The sequence below is a fragment of the Falco peregrinus genome, chromosome 4, assembly GCF_023634155.1.
Source record: "Falco peregrinus isolate bFalPer1 chromosome 4, bFalPer1.pri, whole genome shotgun sequence".
Classification (NCBI taxonomy): Eukaryota; Metazoa; Chordata; class Aves; order Falconiformes; family Falconidae; genus Falco; species Falco peregrinus.
In genome coordinates this window covers 51,592,767-51,611,894 of record NC_073724.1, presented here as the reverse complement: position 1 = coordinate 51,611,894, position 19,128 = coordinate 51,592,767, and the positions used below count along the sequence as shown (strand labels likewise).

General features: G+C 37.2%; 1 protein-coding gene across 1 annotated transcript in view; it reads right to left on the bottom strand.

The window, feature by feature from the left end:
* Positions 1-19,128, bottom strand: part of TMEM131 (transmembrane protein 131) — a 103,325-nt gene that overhangs the window by 50,854 nt on the left and 33,343 nt on the right. The window contains exons 3-5 of the mRNA XM_055801466.1: positions 18,589-18,629; positions 10,557-10,625; positions 981-1,104 (exon numbers count right to left, since the gene is read on the bottom strand). Of these exons, the coding sequence (XP_055657441.1) occupies positions 981-1,104; positions 10,557-10,625; positions 18,589-18,629 (234 nt within the window). The remainder of the gene's footprint in view (positions 1-980; positions 1,105-10,556; positions 10,626-18,588; positions 18,630-19,128) is intronic.

Here is a 19,128-nt window from a genome sequence, read left to right as displayed (position 1 = left end):
AAATAAAAGCAAGGAAACAGAATAATAAGCAAAACTGTTTAGTGAAGACATTCCACCCTGCAGATGAACAATAGTTTTTGTGCAACAGAAGATCTCTGTGTGTTCTTTACGGAAAACTGAAGTTAGAAAGTCTATTGCAGATTTGGGGGAAAGAAAAAAGAAAAAAAAAGAATAGAAGTTTCAGACATATAAAAATGCTTAACAAAATAATTAAAATACCAATATTTAAAACTATTACTTAGTGCAGGATCATATTTAATTGATTTTTTATGTTGAATTCTAAACTTACAAGTTCAGCTTATCACGGAAATATTTTGGACCGACAGTTTACAGAACACTGGAGAAAGGCAATTGCTACACTACTTCCATAACTGAGAAGTGTTGCTTATAGACATGTTTTCTGAAGTTTTTGGTGTTTACATGGCCTCTGCTAAGCCACAGGCCCTGCAGACAAAACTGAAACTAGAGGACTATATCTGACAGCAATGTGGTTATGAGTTAACCGTGCTGACACAGTGCTTTTTAACTTCCAAGTTCCTGTAACATGACTGCAGTAGTTTTAAGTGTGCTGGGGCAGCTGCTTCACACTAGCACCACTTCACTGGACTTACAATTTTCAGAGATATTATAGAAACAGCTTGTTCCTGTATGTGCTTTAAGGCAACGTACACTTAGTCACTTCAGCAACAAAGGAGATCTGCTGTTCAACCATCAGTTACGGTATACACTTCCAACACAGCGTCTGCACCCCTCCCATGCAATGTATCATTCCTTCTCTTCCAGCAGGATTTGTGTTTCTCGTGCTCAGTTCAAATTTGCTTGGTAATTGACATGACATCAAGAACTGCAGTATCTGAATATTTTTAGGTATGTAATTACTGCAGCAAGTAGCACATTTAAAGAAGGGAGGGAAATCAAGCCGCCATTCAGGGTGGGAAGGTGGAAGGAAAAGCTCATTTTGAGAAAGCAGAATAACTTACCCTGTTTTGAAAAAATGATGCATGAAAATGTGACGTTGTAGCAGATATTGATACTAATGTAATTGTTTCCTCTGAGCTAGGGTTATGTAGGTAAACTTTTTCCATTTTTGGCATTCCAACTGGCCTGTCAAAACAGAGAGAATATTTTTAAAGTGTTACAATTCTAGCAAATCAAGCATTGGCCTCTGTGCCATTAAACCAGATCGGAGCATAACACTGATGAACACTGACTACAGAACTTTGCATTACATGTTTTTTCAATTAACATATATAAATTCTACCTTGAAGAATTACTTAGTTAACATCTTTTCCATTATTTTATTAATTACTTTTTCTGAAGGGCTACCTAGCATTGTACCACCCTCTAAAATGATACCTATCCAAAATGAAATTCTGTTTTGCAGAATTTTACTTCAGTATCAAAAGAGACAAAGTTTTTTATTCCTGTGCTAGAACCTCTGAATAATTATATCTTAAGAAAGGTTGCACACAGCTATTTAAAATCAACAGAACACAATTTTTTTTCCTGGTAAATTGTAAGCAATCTTACTCAGATTTTTTTCTGGTACTATATTTTATAATATGCTCTACAGAATTAAGTACACGGACATGTGCAACAAAAACTATTTTATTTATATATTGCATTTGAATTCATACCTTAAGGAAAAAATAAGAAATGTTTGAGATTAAATTTTAGAATTTCATGTCTAAAACATAGAAGTCAAACAGTTTAATAACAGCATGCTTTTTCAGTAACAAGACATACTAACAATTTATTCCACACAAGCTTTAGGCTTCTTCCTTTTTGCTTACAACAGCTGACATGACAATAAATGCTTCAGTTTCACTGATTATTTTTTAGACTTTGATATCTCTTCAGAATTTTTGTCATGCCCTTTAACACAAATGTGTTAAGCATCACTAATAAAGTGTGTAGATTACAATTTTCTCCAAATTAAATTTTGGAATTCAAAATAGTTAGCTCAACTTTCAGGCTACACTTACATAGCACTCCTTCCCACATCACCTGCTCCAAACACTGCAAGGACCACAAAACTATTGACAAGAATTACTATCTGTAGTACCTGAAGTGATGATAAGCAATGACAGGCAGCTGTTCTGCCATCCTCAGTTAACAGGTTAAATTATTAAGCGCTGTTGTAGTTGCACAGTTCTTAAATTTGAGGAGGGAGGGTGTGTCTCAATAGATAGAGCAATGCAAGTTTGCTGTAAATTAAAGCTTGCACTGGATGGAGGATTTAGTGACAGTAATCAAACTATACCATAATTTACAAAGTGGTTGCAGTAACTGAACCTTCTACTTATAAAACATGGGCTAAACAGACAGATGCCAAAGACCATTATACTATTTCAAAGACACAATTATTAACCTTCAATAAACTGCACCTTCACTAACAGTAGAATATATCTGCACTCTGCTACTGTAAATCTCTTTGCTTTGCTTGCTGAGTCCTCCTAATTTCATGTCTCCACCAGCAAAAAAAAAGAAAGTTCTTCATCCTTCTTTTACTATCAAGAAAATCTCATTTTGACTTCTCTAACTTAACTAATAATGAAGATTACAGTTTCTTTCCTCACCTTTTAAAACCCATACAAAATACAAAAACCCATACTAATATCCAGGTTAAGCTATAACATAAAAGTATCTGTGCCTGTTGCCAGTATACATGGGGATATTAGAAACGGAAATGGTTTATCAGCTGTGATGTTTTGCATTAACTGCTCTAACTGCTACACCGTTGATCAATGAAATCAAACCGTAAACCTATACACCTGTTCTCCCTTTGCTAGGGGAAAAAGCTTATCATACCACAGGAATCTGAATGAAAGCCACCCCTCCAAAGTTGCCCATCTCTACCCCACCCCCAGGAAAAAAAAACCAACCAAAAAAACCCAAACACCCAAAAAAAAAAAAAAAAAAAAAAAAAAAAAAAAAAAAAAACCCAACCAAAAAAAAAAAACCAACCAAAAAAGAACACACACACATACACGAAAAAAAAACCAACTGAGAACACAAACACCCACAAAAACACCACTGAGTGTCTGCTGATATGGAGTTACCCAGCACCCCCTGAATTCTGAACCCACTGCTTCAAACACTCCTTCACTGACATCAGTACAGATGGGCTTGAGTATTTTATCTGCTTGGTATCTGTGAAAAGTATAAGCAAGCTTTTGTAACAGTCAGCAATTTCATGGTGAATTTGCTGTTTAGAGAAAGTGGTCATGCTTGAATAATAATAATTAAAAAAAAAAAACAGGGAAGGAAAAAAAAGAGAGAAATAAAATAGTCCAACTCCTCCAACACTGAAGAAAGCTCTTTCAGTCTCTCCTGAGGATCAGCCATCAGTTCCCTAGTTCTCACTGCAATTTCTCATTCTCCTTAGTAGAAGACATGCTCCCAGCACCTTGTTGCAAATATTTTGCTTGCCACAGTGCATTTTCTGGGTATTTCTCTTCCCCAGAGCGGATTCAGTAGTTCCTCAAGCAGGGGAAACCATCCTCCTCTTCTCTTACAATGCACTCCAACCAGTCTTTGTAAAAGGCGCCTAAGAGCCAAAACCAAGAATGAAGCAGAACAGTTCCTGTCGACCACAACAGCAGGATGTGAGATGATAAGGTAGATTTTAAGTACTGTATTACTTGTGAGCAAACAACATGACCTGTGGTCTCTACAGAGAGCCAGCTGTGTACTGAAAAGCTAAGATGAGAATTGACTTAAGTGACACTTACTATGATGCATTATGTGTGAAACACCACGAAGCCAAGAAAACTATGTTGAATGAACTGGTACTACTGAAGTGCCAGGCTGTTCCTGTCAGAAAGGGAGTCTGGAAGTAAAACTCATTATCCCAGGAAGTGTTTCAAATATTAACAGTCTTTTAAGACCTTCATGCTTTACCAGTTCTGAAAAGAGGGGAATATAAGACAGTATATCTGAGAAGCTAAAGCCTATAAAAACAACTAGTAGGGAACCACCATGACAGATATCACAGTTCACCAGCTTCAGATTCCAGATTAAACTACTGCCGTATAATTATAGGTGATAAAGGCACAAGTCACTAAAAAATAATTTTGTTGCTAGGACTATGTTTTATTTCACTGTTTTGTTGACCATTCTGATTTTGAAATGAATCCAGTATTAAGTTTTGCTCAGATACAGCTTTTCTTATATTCTTTAAGCTTGATCTTAGCCAAATCTACAGAAACAGGACAAACCTCACTTGTTTTTTCTGCCATCAGATATAGCAAAATCCAGGTAAAGCAGACACCTTTAATGAACCTACATCCCAAGCAATAATCACAAAAGGGATGCTCTCCAGGCTGCGGATTATGGAGCTGCAATGCCCTGCACAGGTACAGTGCTACCTGGTGCCAAATTTTACAGCAGCATTTCCTGGAGCAGTCACAGCTAGCACACTTCATTGCAAGAAGCTGGTACAGACACACACCTTCAGGCAAACATGAACTGTCAAAGCACGTAAGATTTTGTTCCCGACCTATTGTCCTTGCATAATGCTAGGTCCACCTACACTGATAAAAACCAGATACCACAACCTAGATGAGAAGATGTTAATTAACAAGGGTGAGGTGCCTGTTCAAATGGGTAGAAGCCTGTGTTCACATTCCTTACTGCTGCAACTCAACTCTTGCTGAAGTCTGAGTTAGTATCTGCAGTGTATTGTAAGCATGTCCTTGTAATGGAATTCATTGCTGCTCTACGGATCAAGTGGTAGATTCTTTTAGCAAAAAAAGCTCCTGCAAAAAGTTGAGGACGTGAGTATTTGAGTTATTGGCCCAAACTTAACTTGCAAAAATATCTAGCTATTCTCTGTGAAGCAAATACACATTGAGAAAACACCCTTTTTTAAAAGAGTAATTTCATTTTTTTTCTCACTGCATGTAATTTAGACACCTCTGTAAAATGCTCACTTGATTTATGAAAACTGATACAAATCTACTACTGAAAAGCAAAGAATATAAATTCAGCAGATATATTTTTCCTCTTCCATCTCCTATTCTTTCCAATGAGACTGGAGAGAAAACTTCAGTCAACCAAAAGCTTCCCGCTTAAGATTTTTGGAATGCTGAGATAAATATACCCAAGATTCAATTCAGGTAAATTCCTCATGAATTTGAGAGTTTAACAAATATGTTTTCCCCTAAGTTTTTTTTTTTTCTTTTAGCATCTTTTGAAACTACTGTAAGACCAGTTGTTGCACAGCATATCGGAAGTTTTATACGGGTTAAATCACTATCCTGTGTCAGACAGGAGTGAAATAGCAGATGTCTGGAAGGCGGAAGTGTAATCATGCAGAAAGCATATGGAGTCAGGTGCCCAGAAAACTCTCCTAGCCTCTAAATATATGCAGCTTGGGAACTTCATGAACCAATGCAGAAAGTTCTCCAGTCAGAACAGGGAGAGTGAACTCCAACGTAAGAACTTGGGTGTCGACTTGTAATGTATCCAGCTACTTTTAATGAAATTAAAGGAGCTTGTCTTACAAGATTCCCTCTTCAGACTGCAAGGGAATGGCTTTTGTACCCCATTCTGAAGAAAATGCTAATTCCTTATGTGAAGGAAGCCTGCATGATGTACAAGACTGAAGAACTAGTGGCTAAAGCATCCCTCCTGTTTTACATGAAACTGTATGCATCACTGGTTGAGTGACACAGACAATTTACTTTTTAGCTGAAGTTAGAGTAACTAAAGTGCTTAAGTTCAAGAATGCAAATGTGTCTCAAATTTGGAAAAGCAAAAGCAAACAGAAGGGCTTTGCTTTTGTATATATACTAGTCTATAGACCAATTGTTTCCTAGCTTCCAGATTTCACTGGATTTTAACAAATCAAGAAAGTTATTTTATATTATACTTGACAAAAAGTGCTCACGTAACATACTAAATGGAGCAAATGCCCCATTTTATGTTAGGAATCTAACTTAGATCTCATGCAACAAATCATACCTTTTCCAAACAGTTAGCAAAACCCCATACACAAAACACCAGTAGTAGAGTCTTTCCAGTCATGTCACCAACTGTGATTTGAATGAATCTAAGATTATAATAAACTATTATTTGCTTTGGCAGCATTTTGCAGTCTAGCATGATATGCAAACAAACACAGAGGTAGATCTGGACTAAATGTCTCTTCACTGTCAACAGTTTCTTACATTTAACAAACTCCAAGGGAAATGAAAATCTCATTTTGTTGAAATTTTTAAAAAATGCTGCAATCTTAAATGCTCACAGATTAGAAGTGTATCAAACATGCAGCCAATTGTATTCATAGTACATTATAGGTACCTACCATTTGTAAATATACTTGTTTAAAACGTAAGAAAACTAGACATTTAGATAAACTCTCTAGTTGCTAGAATTCTCCATTTTTTACTGGTAAGAGATTAGAGTTCTTGAAGAAAACAGATCAATTTGCTAAAGTTATGCTAACCTAATGTTAGCAACTAGCATAAGGTCTCAAGATCTGCAAGAAGGTCTCAAATATTTGACCATTACCAAGCAATTGCTTTCAAGGCCAGTTTAAGCTTTCATAGAATATCCTGCCAGATACTAAAGCTCACAAACAAGAAACGTGAAAACAGTACAAAAATCCCCTAAGGAAAACATTTCAAAGGAAATGCAAGGCAAGACTGTTTATCAACTGAAAAGCAAAAGACAGATTTTCAGAATAGTGTCCTAACAACAAAAAAACTTTGCAGAATGGGATCTTGCTCAAACTGAGTGAAGCAAGAACCTCCATTCACCACAAAAGTATATGCTGATCAAGGATTAAAATATTACTTTTGCCAAAGGTATCAAGGATTTAAATACTACTTTTGCTAAAGGTATCTTTTTAGACATTACCAATAATTTCTATGAAGCATGGGCAAGATGTCAATTTCATCTAAAATAATTCCACATTTTAAAATTGTGATGGTAAGCAGTTATAGCTTATACTGTGTTAGTATCCTAAAATTCTCGATACGGAAGTGCTCCACTACCAAAAATTACTTCTACCAAAAAATTAATTGTGAAGAACTTACAAAGTATACTTTTGATATAGTCAGAGTTGAGTTAACACAGATAAAGGCAATGTATCAAGATCTATGAAGATTCAAGTTCTCCCACAAAGCAGGTACAAGAACTAAATATATAATTTGCCCCGCAACAGGATGCTTCAGTCTTCACCCAGATGGGCTACCTGCTCTGATATGAGCAACCTGGTCTAGTGGAAGGTGCCCCTGCCCATGCCAAGCAGGTTGGAACTAGATGGTCCCTTCCAACCCAAACCATTCTATGATTCTGTGAAGACTTGTCTCAAATACAAAGCCATATAGGTAATGACTGTTCTGCCAAATTAGCCTCTGAGCAACCAACTCCCAAAGCTATGGAAAACGACGTAATGGTTACTGTTTGTGTGTTAGGATGCCTCAATTATTCCATTTCTATTTAACAACAGGGGACAGTAAGATTAAAAGAGAGATTAAAGGAACAGAACACAGGTAAGAGTAAAGGCAGTTAGTTGTGGAGTTGGTTTTGGGTGGAGTTTTCTGGGCTTGTTTGCTTTCTTTAAAGCCCTGAATCTCTGATATCCAACATGTTGCAGAATTTGTTCCAGAGGAAGACTGGTGTTGCTTCACAAACACAAGCAGGAGGCTTTCATATTAAATAACCAAATGAGTATTACACTGAGTCCAAGCAATACCCCGGAGCAGTGATATGGGAAAACTTGTCTCAGTTCCACCCCATTCCCAGAGGCTTAATGTATACAGAAAACATTTGGAATCTCTTCAAGTGAGCTTAAGATTTGCATATCCTAAAATATGGCATACATTTCCTTTGATAAATGTGAGATTACCTGGACTGCCTTCAAAGTGATATAATATGGTGGTGTTTATTTTACATTAAAACAGCATTAAAAACCCCCAACTTTTAAAAAACAGAAGTTTAAGGCTGTTGTAATCTCATCTCCTGGTAGAACACAGGAAGTGTGTCTACAGGACGTATCTATCAACTTAATACCGATTTTGATTTTCTGAGACTCCTAAATAAAATAACTTTTAATAAATATTATTCCTGCTCAAGTTGGCATGTTTTTGAAACATCTGATTAAACCCACACACTCTCAGCAGACCAAAAATGTCACAAGAATAATGGTTAGCTTACAGCTGAAATTAAATATTGCAACTTTCTTTAGCCTGGGAATGACACATGTTGATAGCTCAGCATAAAATGGACTTTGAACAAGTTTGCTCTACTAAATGTTACATGCCACCTATTAACAAAACACCATTTAGGTATAATACTTATTCAGAAAATAAATATGCATGTTATTCCTTTCCTAAAATCCATAATTAACAAAGAAAGAAAAGCCAGAATTTGAATGTGAAAACCCTGTCTACTTTAAAAGGCAAAAGCACCAAAAGCTTAAATCTGCATTATTTGACTTCTGAAGTGCCTAGCACCTGCAACTTGTTCCCACCATAAGGTTGAGTTACTCAGCATTTCTCAGAGATGGTTCACTTCTATTTAAATGCCTAAGTGCAGATTTTAAACTGAACTTTGAGGCTTCCCATTGAAACATTTACTAAAGCTGTTTTTGACATCTTACTGAAGTTTTAATAAATCAGAAGACTGTTTCTGCCTGAGATTGACCTAAACTACAACAGATAAATGATCATATACTGTTAGAAAAAAACCCACTACCCTAGAACACATAATGAACCAAGACCTAACACAGAGATTCGCTATTTTAACTGACAGAAAGCAGCAATCCCCCAGTGCATGAAGAACAACTTAAAGTACTTATGATACTGTCGAGGATCTATTTTTAGGAAGAATAAAGGGCAAAAAAAGCACCACCTTTGGAAATCCACAAAGCAAAGAAACACATGTAGCTTTTTTCAAATAAGAATGCAAACTATAGATGACCTTTAAAAACAAGGTATTTCAAAGCACATTAACATAACAATTCATAGTAGAAAAAAAATACATTTCAAATGTCAAGTTCTGTGATTAGTATGAACTGAAAACCTTTACAATGTATAACCAAAACAACAGGTAAGTTTACAGTAACTAACAAAGATCAAATTGCTCTACAAGTTTGAGTTTGTAAAGTGCTCACCGGCACAAGTCATTAACTATAATCTAATGTTGCTATAGGAGAGATCCAGTAGAGCAGGGCTTACCACTAGGTACTTTGCTATGCAGTATAGAAGCTCAATGTCCTCTTACCTAGGACCAGTTACTGACATTACAAAAACCACAAAACAACAAAACCACACAACACCCAAAGCTAGAGACTGTGAATTTTTCAAGTAATAAGGAAGAGGGGACAGAGTCATTTATTATATCTATTCTCAGAAGTAAAAGTTAAAAATCTGTTAAACTGAGCACAAATAAATTCTGTAAAATTAGATACTTTCATATAGCTTTGCTATTTAGTGGCATTGTTCGCTTTTTTTTTATGAAGGTTATTTCTGGAAAACTACTCTGTGCAAATAATATACAGTTACAGCCTTTCAGAAACACAGAACTATACACCATGCCAATACACAGGAGCTTCCTTGCACATCTGTAGTCACCACAACATACAATGGTCTTTCCTACAGACAAGGGGTACGATATTTTTATTAATATATCGTGGGTTATCTATAAATAAAGCAGCCTGTCATCCAGCAGCAGTGCTGGCTGAGAACGAGGGAAGCAATACTGTGCTGTGGCACACCTGGGCTGTTTTCTTTCTTCCACTTGAACTGTCAAAATGTCTGACATGTCCTCACTGCAGTTTACATTGTGTCAAAGTATCAATCATGCATAGAGGTGACATCCATGTACATCAACCCCGGAACTGATTTTGACTGTTAACAAGAATGATTGCAGCTACCTGTACACAGTAACCAGTTACTGGTAAGAAAAGTTAAGGCTGAAATAGTTCTCAGAGGAACTGATTACAAATAGGTACATTGTTAGACTTCTTTGTCCTCCCTCCCTTTTATCTTTTAGAGAAGTCACAGATCAGTTTGCTGTAAACCATTACATTCAGCCACCGAGAATCAAAACAGCAGCCAGGTGCAAGGTGGAGCACAGAGCTAGGTTCCTGGAGACTGTTCTGCTTGGAACTGTGTTTTCACAACCCTATGTTACTGTTCTAATAACTGCAGACCCACCAACAAAGTGTTTCTGCCATCAAAGCAACAGTAAGCCAGACATGCTAAAGAGGATGCTCTCTGACATGGGTTATGTACAAGCAGAAAGGTAATCTCACCTCAGCACACTAAGTTCTAGACTTAAAACTGTTTCCACTCTGCAGAGCAGCTGTACAAGCACCTAAAAAGTAAGCACAAGTACCTACACTACCAAAGTCATGGCAGCTGACAGGTTGCTCAATGGTATTTAAGACCAAGTACACCAGCTCTCTGGAACAAGTAGGTCAACTACACTTACAGACAACTGACCAATGCAATTTATGTACACAACCTTCTTCATCAGTTTTAAATGCTCTTGAGGTTTTTTTATTTGTCTAAGTAAACAGATCGAAAGACTTTTCAACTTACTGTTCATGGAAATCGAGCATTGGTGGCTCAAACCGGAGAGGTCGGCAATTTCCCCGATACAGGGATACACTGGAAGAAAAAAATTAAAATGCTGTAAAACATACTGTTAAATGATACATTTTTACTCCCTTCTCATCTCAAATTGCCCTTTCTTAGCAAAACGTTCATTAACACTAATAACAGAGCAACTAATTCAAAGGAAGCAACAGCCTGACAAACCTGTCCAGTCAGAATACTGTAATTTCACCAGCCACTTACGTGATCATGTGGTATCTCTAAGAAGGAGTACATATCTTGGAAATGGACATAACTGAAGTGTTAGTTTTCCTCTATATAGTGATGGCTAAGTGAAACAGTAAGCTAAATAGGTTTGTATCATCTTTCATAGCAATATCCAAACATCTTCCTCAATGTATAACAGTAATTTATATACACACCACGCGTTTCTCTAGCTACATCTACACTAGTAAATAAACAATCTTGGATCCACTTCATGGTACTGAGGCCACATGGGAAAAAACAGCCCATGTCCATATTGTTAAAAACTTGTAATTTCCAGAAGACAAAGACTGCTTTAGAAACATTGCTTTGCTCTGCCTATACTTACCTCCCACTTGGAACTCTGCAGGAGACTAAAACTTAAATTCTGCTCAAAAAATCCAGCAGTGAAGACAAAGTATCTGGAAACATCCTCTACTACTGCTTATTTCACCAGTACAGTTCTACAGAACACAATCAATAACCCACAAAAGTTACAGGAAAAAATACAAAGCCGTTTCATTGACTGAAACATTTTCTTGTTCAGAATTATATGATTGTGACCACACTTAAGTATCTCTGTAACTCAGTAACACGTTGGGGGGGGTGGGGGGTGGGGGGTGTCAGTAATAATTGTATTAATACAATAAAACATAAACCGGATACAATAACATAAAAGAAATAAACAGGAAAGGCTAAAGAATGGCTCAAGAGCAGCGGTTCCTGAATGGCTCAAGACCAATAGCTTTCTTTTTTCTTCAAATGTTTTTGTTACCAATATTAAAATAGCACTCTTGGTTTAGATTCTTGTTTTCTAACTTTGTATCAATCCCAGATGCCCAAAGACAGAGCTGCAGCCATATGTCCTGGGCAAGCAAAGCTGCTCCACAAACACAAGCCAGGCCAGCAGAACCACCCAGTTCTGCCTCAGCACAGGGAGAAGCCAGGAGCTGGAAGATGCCCTCAGACAGGTACACGTGGCTTGCCTTACAAAAGCAGAGGCCTTAAACTTCATCAATCTAATTCCATCTAGCATACTTCCAGGAAAACTAATTATTGATCAAATTCAGATGTCTTTCCATACTCCAGAACCACTTCAACAAGGAAGATACTTACAGGTGTAAAAATTCAAGAACTGGGTACAAAATCTTAACTGTATTCTCCAATAGCGCAGATCTGGGCAACAACAACAGTTTAAGAAATCAACAGCTTTTTTACAGTGTCTCAATGACTCACTCTAGTACTCCACAACTGAATCTTCACACTTCCAATACTATACATGTGCATAAGGGAGATCTTATTCAATGACTTTTAAAATACTTCTGTCAATTTCTTCCAATTTCAAAACTCCGAACAGTCATTCAGCACCTCTTTTTTTATTGGCAATTATTAGTAAAAGGATGTAACTTTTCCATAAAAGGAATTGATATCAGAAATATTTACAGTATTTACAAAAGCAATAATGAACATAGTTACCTCCAATGCATTGAAAATACAGTCAAGAGTAACTTGACCTAACTTGAACCACCGGGACATACACAATTCTCCACATACATGAAATGTTTTAGCAAATTTTCTCAGACTCTATCGCTATAATATCATGGATAGCCATTTAGGCAACACAGAATTTTTAGATGGCTGAACATTGGTAAAGGCAGCCACATTATAACGAATAGCAACTATTATAATAAAAGTAACAGCTGTAATAAGATTCAAATGGGAACAAACAGTATTGGAATTCCCAAACTTTGCCTGCTGGAAGGCCCAACATGAGTCGACTTGCAAGAGACTTACAAATGCTGATAATGTCTGGACTGCTGGGCGCTTGCTCACTGAAGGCTGGATACACCCATGGGTAGGGCAACTTTAACAGCATAATGACATTTAAGTTAATTATCATTGAATGCCTGTAGAGCTATGGCTCCCGGTCTTCTATCAGAATTTAAACATTTTTCTTTCCCTATCTTTCCAACATTTCTAACTTTCAAAGTCAAAAACAACATAAAAAGATGCATCTGAATGAGAGAGGACTACCAACATCTTCCAACAAGCTTCAGCAGACTCAGAACCAGCCAGAAGTCACCTGAACCTATGAAGTTTCAGAAACGAGTAGTTTCTGATAATGATTTAAGATTGTCCCAACAACTTTTTCCCTTCTGCAAGAATTTGGACTTTTTAAATGAGACTTGAGAGTGAACTACACACAGCCCCTGACATGATCATTACCCTTGCCATACCATCCACTCTGTCATCCAAGCGAGAGGGCATTTACCTCAGCTATTAACTACTGTACTGATCCTATCCAGAAGCAACCTGCTACTAGATGTAATTCACTGAAATGCAACTTCACATCTTGGTAAGGTTAGTCACAGATAGAGACCATAAAGATGGTCAAAGTATCAATGCCTGGGAAGATTAGGTGTGGGAAAATTGCTTGGAGGGGGGAAAGTATAGAAAATTGGGACCTAATAGAAGTTGTAGTATTATAACAACCTTTTAGGGTAAAATACAGTTGCCACTCTCAGACAGTTGGCAAGCGTGCAATCCACTCCACCATCGTTCTCTAGGCCAGCCTAGAGGAGCAGTGGAGGGTGGAGCAGAGTGGAGACACCGCAGCCAGGCTCTGCTGTGCTCCCTGCAGGGCTGGGAATCTGATGGTACCATACAGCCGGTAAGCTGCATAGCAACTGTCAAATAGAAAATATATGAGAAGATGCCCGTTTCTGGGCCAACAACTGTAGCAAAACTATTTAACTTAGATGAACCTTGCTCATTATAATCTCGTTATAATACTAACACACACCTCCATCCCAAAGTTACCCACCTCCAAGGCACCACCACGCCTCACCGAGCACATGCTTTCTATTTCTTATCAACTATGTCTTCAAATGAAAGTGAAAGTTTACACCAATCAATAATGAAAGAATGTATGACTAGAGTCACTCAAGCTCCACCTGAGAGCAAAGAAAAGTATAAAAAATGAATGAAGGGGGAAGTTAGGGAAGACTCCATAGTAACTTCTGGGATCAGTTGACGGGCTGAACCTGCCTTCTGCCCCATAGGTACACCCTGTTGGGTAAGAACTTTCTCTTATGTGTGCTAAATAACTAACCCATGCTAGCTGTTATTAGTGATTAATGTTCTGATTGTATAGAATTTGGTTGTTTATCATTTCAAGGTTGTTTTTGCAGACAGTCCCTATCACCAGCAATCATGAATCTTAACTTGTCACGATTTTAGAATAACGACTGTTATTCTGTAAACTGTTGGTGTTAGTCCTTTGTGGGAGCTAGCAGTTGCTGGCAGCGGGTAAGTAACACATTCGAATAAAGTGGGAAGGCCCACTGAGGGGTCCCCCTGATACTGTTGGAGTGTCCCTGAGCAAGCCAGTTGAATCGCCCTCTGATCCAGCAGGGCTGTTCAGTGACAGGCCCCTGTAACGAGACACTGACAGACTGGCAGGGCACAAGGGTCTTGGCTTTCCCATGGCGCTGACAGACAGATCAAAAATCCAGGGTTGGGAAAATCTCCATCACCACCACCCCGCCTCTTTCACATGACAGTGGATGATATGGATGTCCATCTATGCCAAGACACAATTTTTTCTGGTTAAGGACATTCTGCAGCACTTCTATGATGTCTTGCTGTTTATCACAGAGTACTCAGTTTTAAATAATCCATGCACATCTCTGCATTTGGAGATGAAGAAAATACTTGTCAAATATAGTATCTAAAGTTTTCTGCAAAGTTGGCCAGTAACTGTTTCTCTGTATCCTCACTTTACCTTTCCAGCTGTTCTGGGATTTCTGGAGGAGGTTTGTGTTCTGTGGAATCTTATCTGTACTATCTTTAATTGCTATCGTGGAAAAATCAAATATAATTATTATTCTACCTGTGTTTTTCCCACATTATTTTACCGTTTGTTTCCTTTTCCATTCCACAAATTGTCAAGAAATAAAGACAAGAGCATTAAACCATCAAATAGCAAGAGGATTTTATTAAGCAACACAAACTCTCAGAACGCCACTACTTTGTTATTTCTATTACCCCCATACAAAATGAAAGTGTCTCCAAAAATAGCTATATGAATTTTTAAAATGAAAAATAGTCAAATACTTCACACTTTTTGTGCCAGAATGTCCTTGAAAGAGCCACCTCTAAGACAGAACATCTTTGGCTATAAAAGTAAATAAACAATCATATTTCCCTGAATGCATCCACGACTTGTTAATATTTAAAAATAAGGTTGAGCTGCAAATCTAAGAAAATTTATTTACATTTTTATAGTTAAAATAATTTTAGAAATATGGGTATTAAACACAGCCTCTGTGAGAAAGTGAACTGCCACAAAACATTTGACCACTTCAGTATCTGGCTATATGTGCAGATGAATAAAACGACTTTTTCAAAAACTACACCCAGGTAGTGGTTGGCCCAGTTATGCCAACATTAATCTTGTATCAGGAAAAACACACTCACGATATCAGATGTTACACTTCAAAGCTAACACTTCCTGAGGGTTTGTCTGGGGAAAGGGTGGGGAAAAAACAGGGAGAAGCTTGAACAGATGCTCTGTAACCTGACCATGGGCAAAACCAAAACAAATTAAAACGCTAGTTTATTTCCCTCCTTCCAAAAGCAGATCAAAGAACTGGATGAACTGTCTAGATAGGGATGAAGTATCTGCAAGCTACACCAAGAAGGAGATATTATGATCTATAATAAAGACAATGAGACATAAGTCATCTAGAGAAGTTAATTTCCCATGTGGACCAGAAACCTTAGCAATGCCATTTAAAAAGTCACCTAGAAAAATACGTGGAAGAAAGATCCATGTAAAACCAGTAACAACAGAGAGGGAAAAATACAGACACACAGTAGATTGGGTATTCACTTTGTAATATGGGATCGAAGAGTTTGTGATGCAGTTCTTTATCACGTTGTGCCAGCACCCAAATAGGCCAGCACCCTGATGCAGAATGGACTGTTTCTCCTGGGAAACATGGAGATTTTTCAAATCTATAAACAGCGTTTTATTAGAACACACTCTAAACCACTGAAATTTTAAACACAGAAAGCAATCTTCTTAGATGTGAAATTAAAATCAAAAATCCTGTAAGCATGTCTAATCCAGGGCTTCAGTCTCACTCTCAAGGACCAGGAAGTTCAGTTGTATCTTGGGAGACAAAAACCCTGCCCATAATCCCTAGGTCTCAATAAAGACATCTTCTTTCTGCCATTGAGACTCAATGACTTACACAAGATACTATTCCATTTAAACTATCTCCATAAAGTCTGATTCTACCCAAGACATAAAATACACTTGTCACTGATCTCAGAAGTTCAGTTGTGATTCCTACATTCATGTTTTCGTACCAGCAATGTGACAGACATGCTGTAACGCATAACTACAGCTGTTTAAGTTCCCATCCACAGCTGTGTCCCCTACCATTCTGCAATCCCCCAACAACTTGTGGAAGAATGCAACAAATACCCACAGCACAATGCTCCAGTTCACAATCCATGTACAAACCCATAATCACTGGCAGGGTAAAATAAGTCACTGGAGCACAAACTGCAGCAGCTGAGCCATGGGCACACATACTCACTTTCTCTGTCACAGGAGAGAGAATCCTTGGAAGGAAGGACAGGTAAACAACAACTGGGGTACTAGCATCTTAAACCACTCATGTTGTTTGCAAATTACAAATGACCAGATGTCCAGTTGATCTAGTATGTTAGGGAAGAACACAATGATCACTTAGCTTAAGCTACTTGGCTTACAGAAATGGAAGTTTTGGAAGTTAATATTAGTTATACTGCTCTGTAACATATTTGCTTTGATTGTGCTCTTCCAGAAGCTGTAATGATCATATAAATCTTTCAACATACAAGGGAAGTTCCATAATGAAATTTAAGAGATTCTTTTTCTGCTGTGCAAAGTCCAAGTCCACTACAGAGTAATGAGTGTAGGGCTTCAAACAAGCAGTTTAAGATAGGAAAATGGGGAAAACCCCGAGTAAACGAAATACTTAAAGTGCATCGTTTTAGTTTGATCTTTAAAAAACTATTTTTAATTTATCTTGACCAAAATGTTATGTATGAGTTGTATGACCTACAGCAAACAGGAAAATTAAATTCACGTAACTCTAAATGCATGGTAACTTTACATGTGACCTTTCATTCTCCTATCATGGTACAGTTACATTCACGGAGGCATACATACAGTATGTGTAAGTGGTTAACAGAAACAAATAGATCTTTCGAAGTGACTACTTACAGGAGCAGTTTAGTGAAATGCATATTCTCCTTTGCCTAATCCTATGTTAACAGGCAAGTAGAAAAAAAATAGATTAATAAAAGCACTGGGTGGAAAGTTTAATTTGAGGACTTCATAGATGAGAAATAAATAAGGAAGTCCTGAAGTGCCGAGAGAGACCTCCGTTGCTGGGGTAGGGGAAAGATGACAGATCCAGGGAAGGTACAGCACCACAAAGTTTCAAGTTTTATGCAGAATGACTAAGCTACACTTTTTCAATTAAAAAGCAAAGGAGAAGTTCATATAACGCAAGTCTGACAAAATTCACATTACCATAATACATAAATGCCTCAAGCTTCAGCTCAAAATATGAAGTAACAGCCTCATTTCAATAGATAATATTAACTGTTCTCTTCTGCATTATCAAAATAAAGATAATGTGAATTTATGTTTTAATTTCACCTGGAGTGAAAGACCTGCCATATCCTCATAAGATTCTTCAGCACTTTCATGTTCACTCTTTTCCCTCCAAAACCTTGAATTCCAAGTATACTTATAAACCTAGTACCAGGTAAGCCAAAGTCTACAGTATTTTCATACAATTTTGGAGATTGACACTGCAAGTTTTAGGTCCATACCTAACCAGATGTCAGCAGAGACTGGTGGCAAATGACACAAACAGGATCAAGGCTTTCAAGCGTCAAATGAAAAAATGTTACTTTTTTCAGAGATTTTTCAAAACTTGTTGCAAAGAGAATGCCCTTAAACCCATGCTTAAGCAACTATATACATAGTAACATAAGAACTTTTCATACACACATCTGAAATGAAAACAAGAATAGTCCTTTTACTAGATTTCCTGGGAAGGAAGTGGAAATAGCCCATGAAAAAAATCTAGCTGTGTTTACATGACAGTTTGTTGAATGCTATTGTGTAAGAAATAAGCTTCATTATTAGTGTTCAATGTACTCATTAAGTACACAGGAATATTTGAGGAGTCTCCAGAGAAAAATTACAGACCAGGGAAAAAGCAGCACCACTTCATTTCCTTCTCAGATACTATACATGCAAAGTTCTTTAATAACAGATTATGTACGGATTATGTCTGGGGGGTGGGACAGACAGGCAGGTAAGAATTTACTAAAAGGAACATTGTAAGTTTTTCTTTAAAAGGACCCCAAAGAATTTTGAAGCAGGCAAACCAACCCACTTCTTTCTCAATAAAACTTCAGCAAAATGATTCCTCTTTATTTATACAGAATTACTCTGCCATATATATTAGAAAGTGAATTAAAGAATTCTTCCATTTCTTATTCCATATTGAAGTGATTTAGCTGTCTAATATTAAAAACTGGTTTACATTTTAGTTTAAATTTCCTCTGTATAAGACAGTATTGAAAACTTACACAATTTGTATTTGATCTTATTTACACTAAAACTTTACTATTCTTATGAAAAATATCACAAATATTGCAATAGGATGGCTGTATTAAACTTTTAGAAAATCATGCTTACCTTTTCTGTTGATATGAACTGAGGCCTATAGTTGTCTCAGTCTGTAAAAGAAAAAAAAATTAAATACAAGACACTGACAGCATTATACTTCCTGTGGGAAAACAACTCCAGCAACTGTAACAAGTCAGTAAAGCAGAGCTTGAAAGACAAAAGGCAAAGCTCTGATCTGGAGCCGAAAATGCAAAATTGTTTTTTTTCCAATTACTTAAAGAAATCAAACCTCTACCAAAAGACTGTTTAGCCCCAGACAAGAACTGCAGTCAGTTCCAGTGCTAGGAACTCCTAAAACCTGCAAGACAAGCAGCAACTTAACAACTTAAAAATTGAGGAGGAAAAAAAAAGTCCAAGAAATTATAACATTGTAGGGAGCAAAAGCAAAACCTTGCACAAATGTAAGAAACAAATTACAAAGAAAAGCACATAAAACAAGTAACAGTCAAGCAATTACCTGACCAGTGTAATTTAACGAACTAGAAAACAAAGAACACTATAATCTCCATTTGATTAGGAAACTTCATCTCCTTCCCTGCTAATGATCTT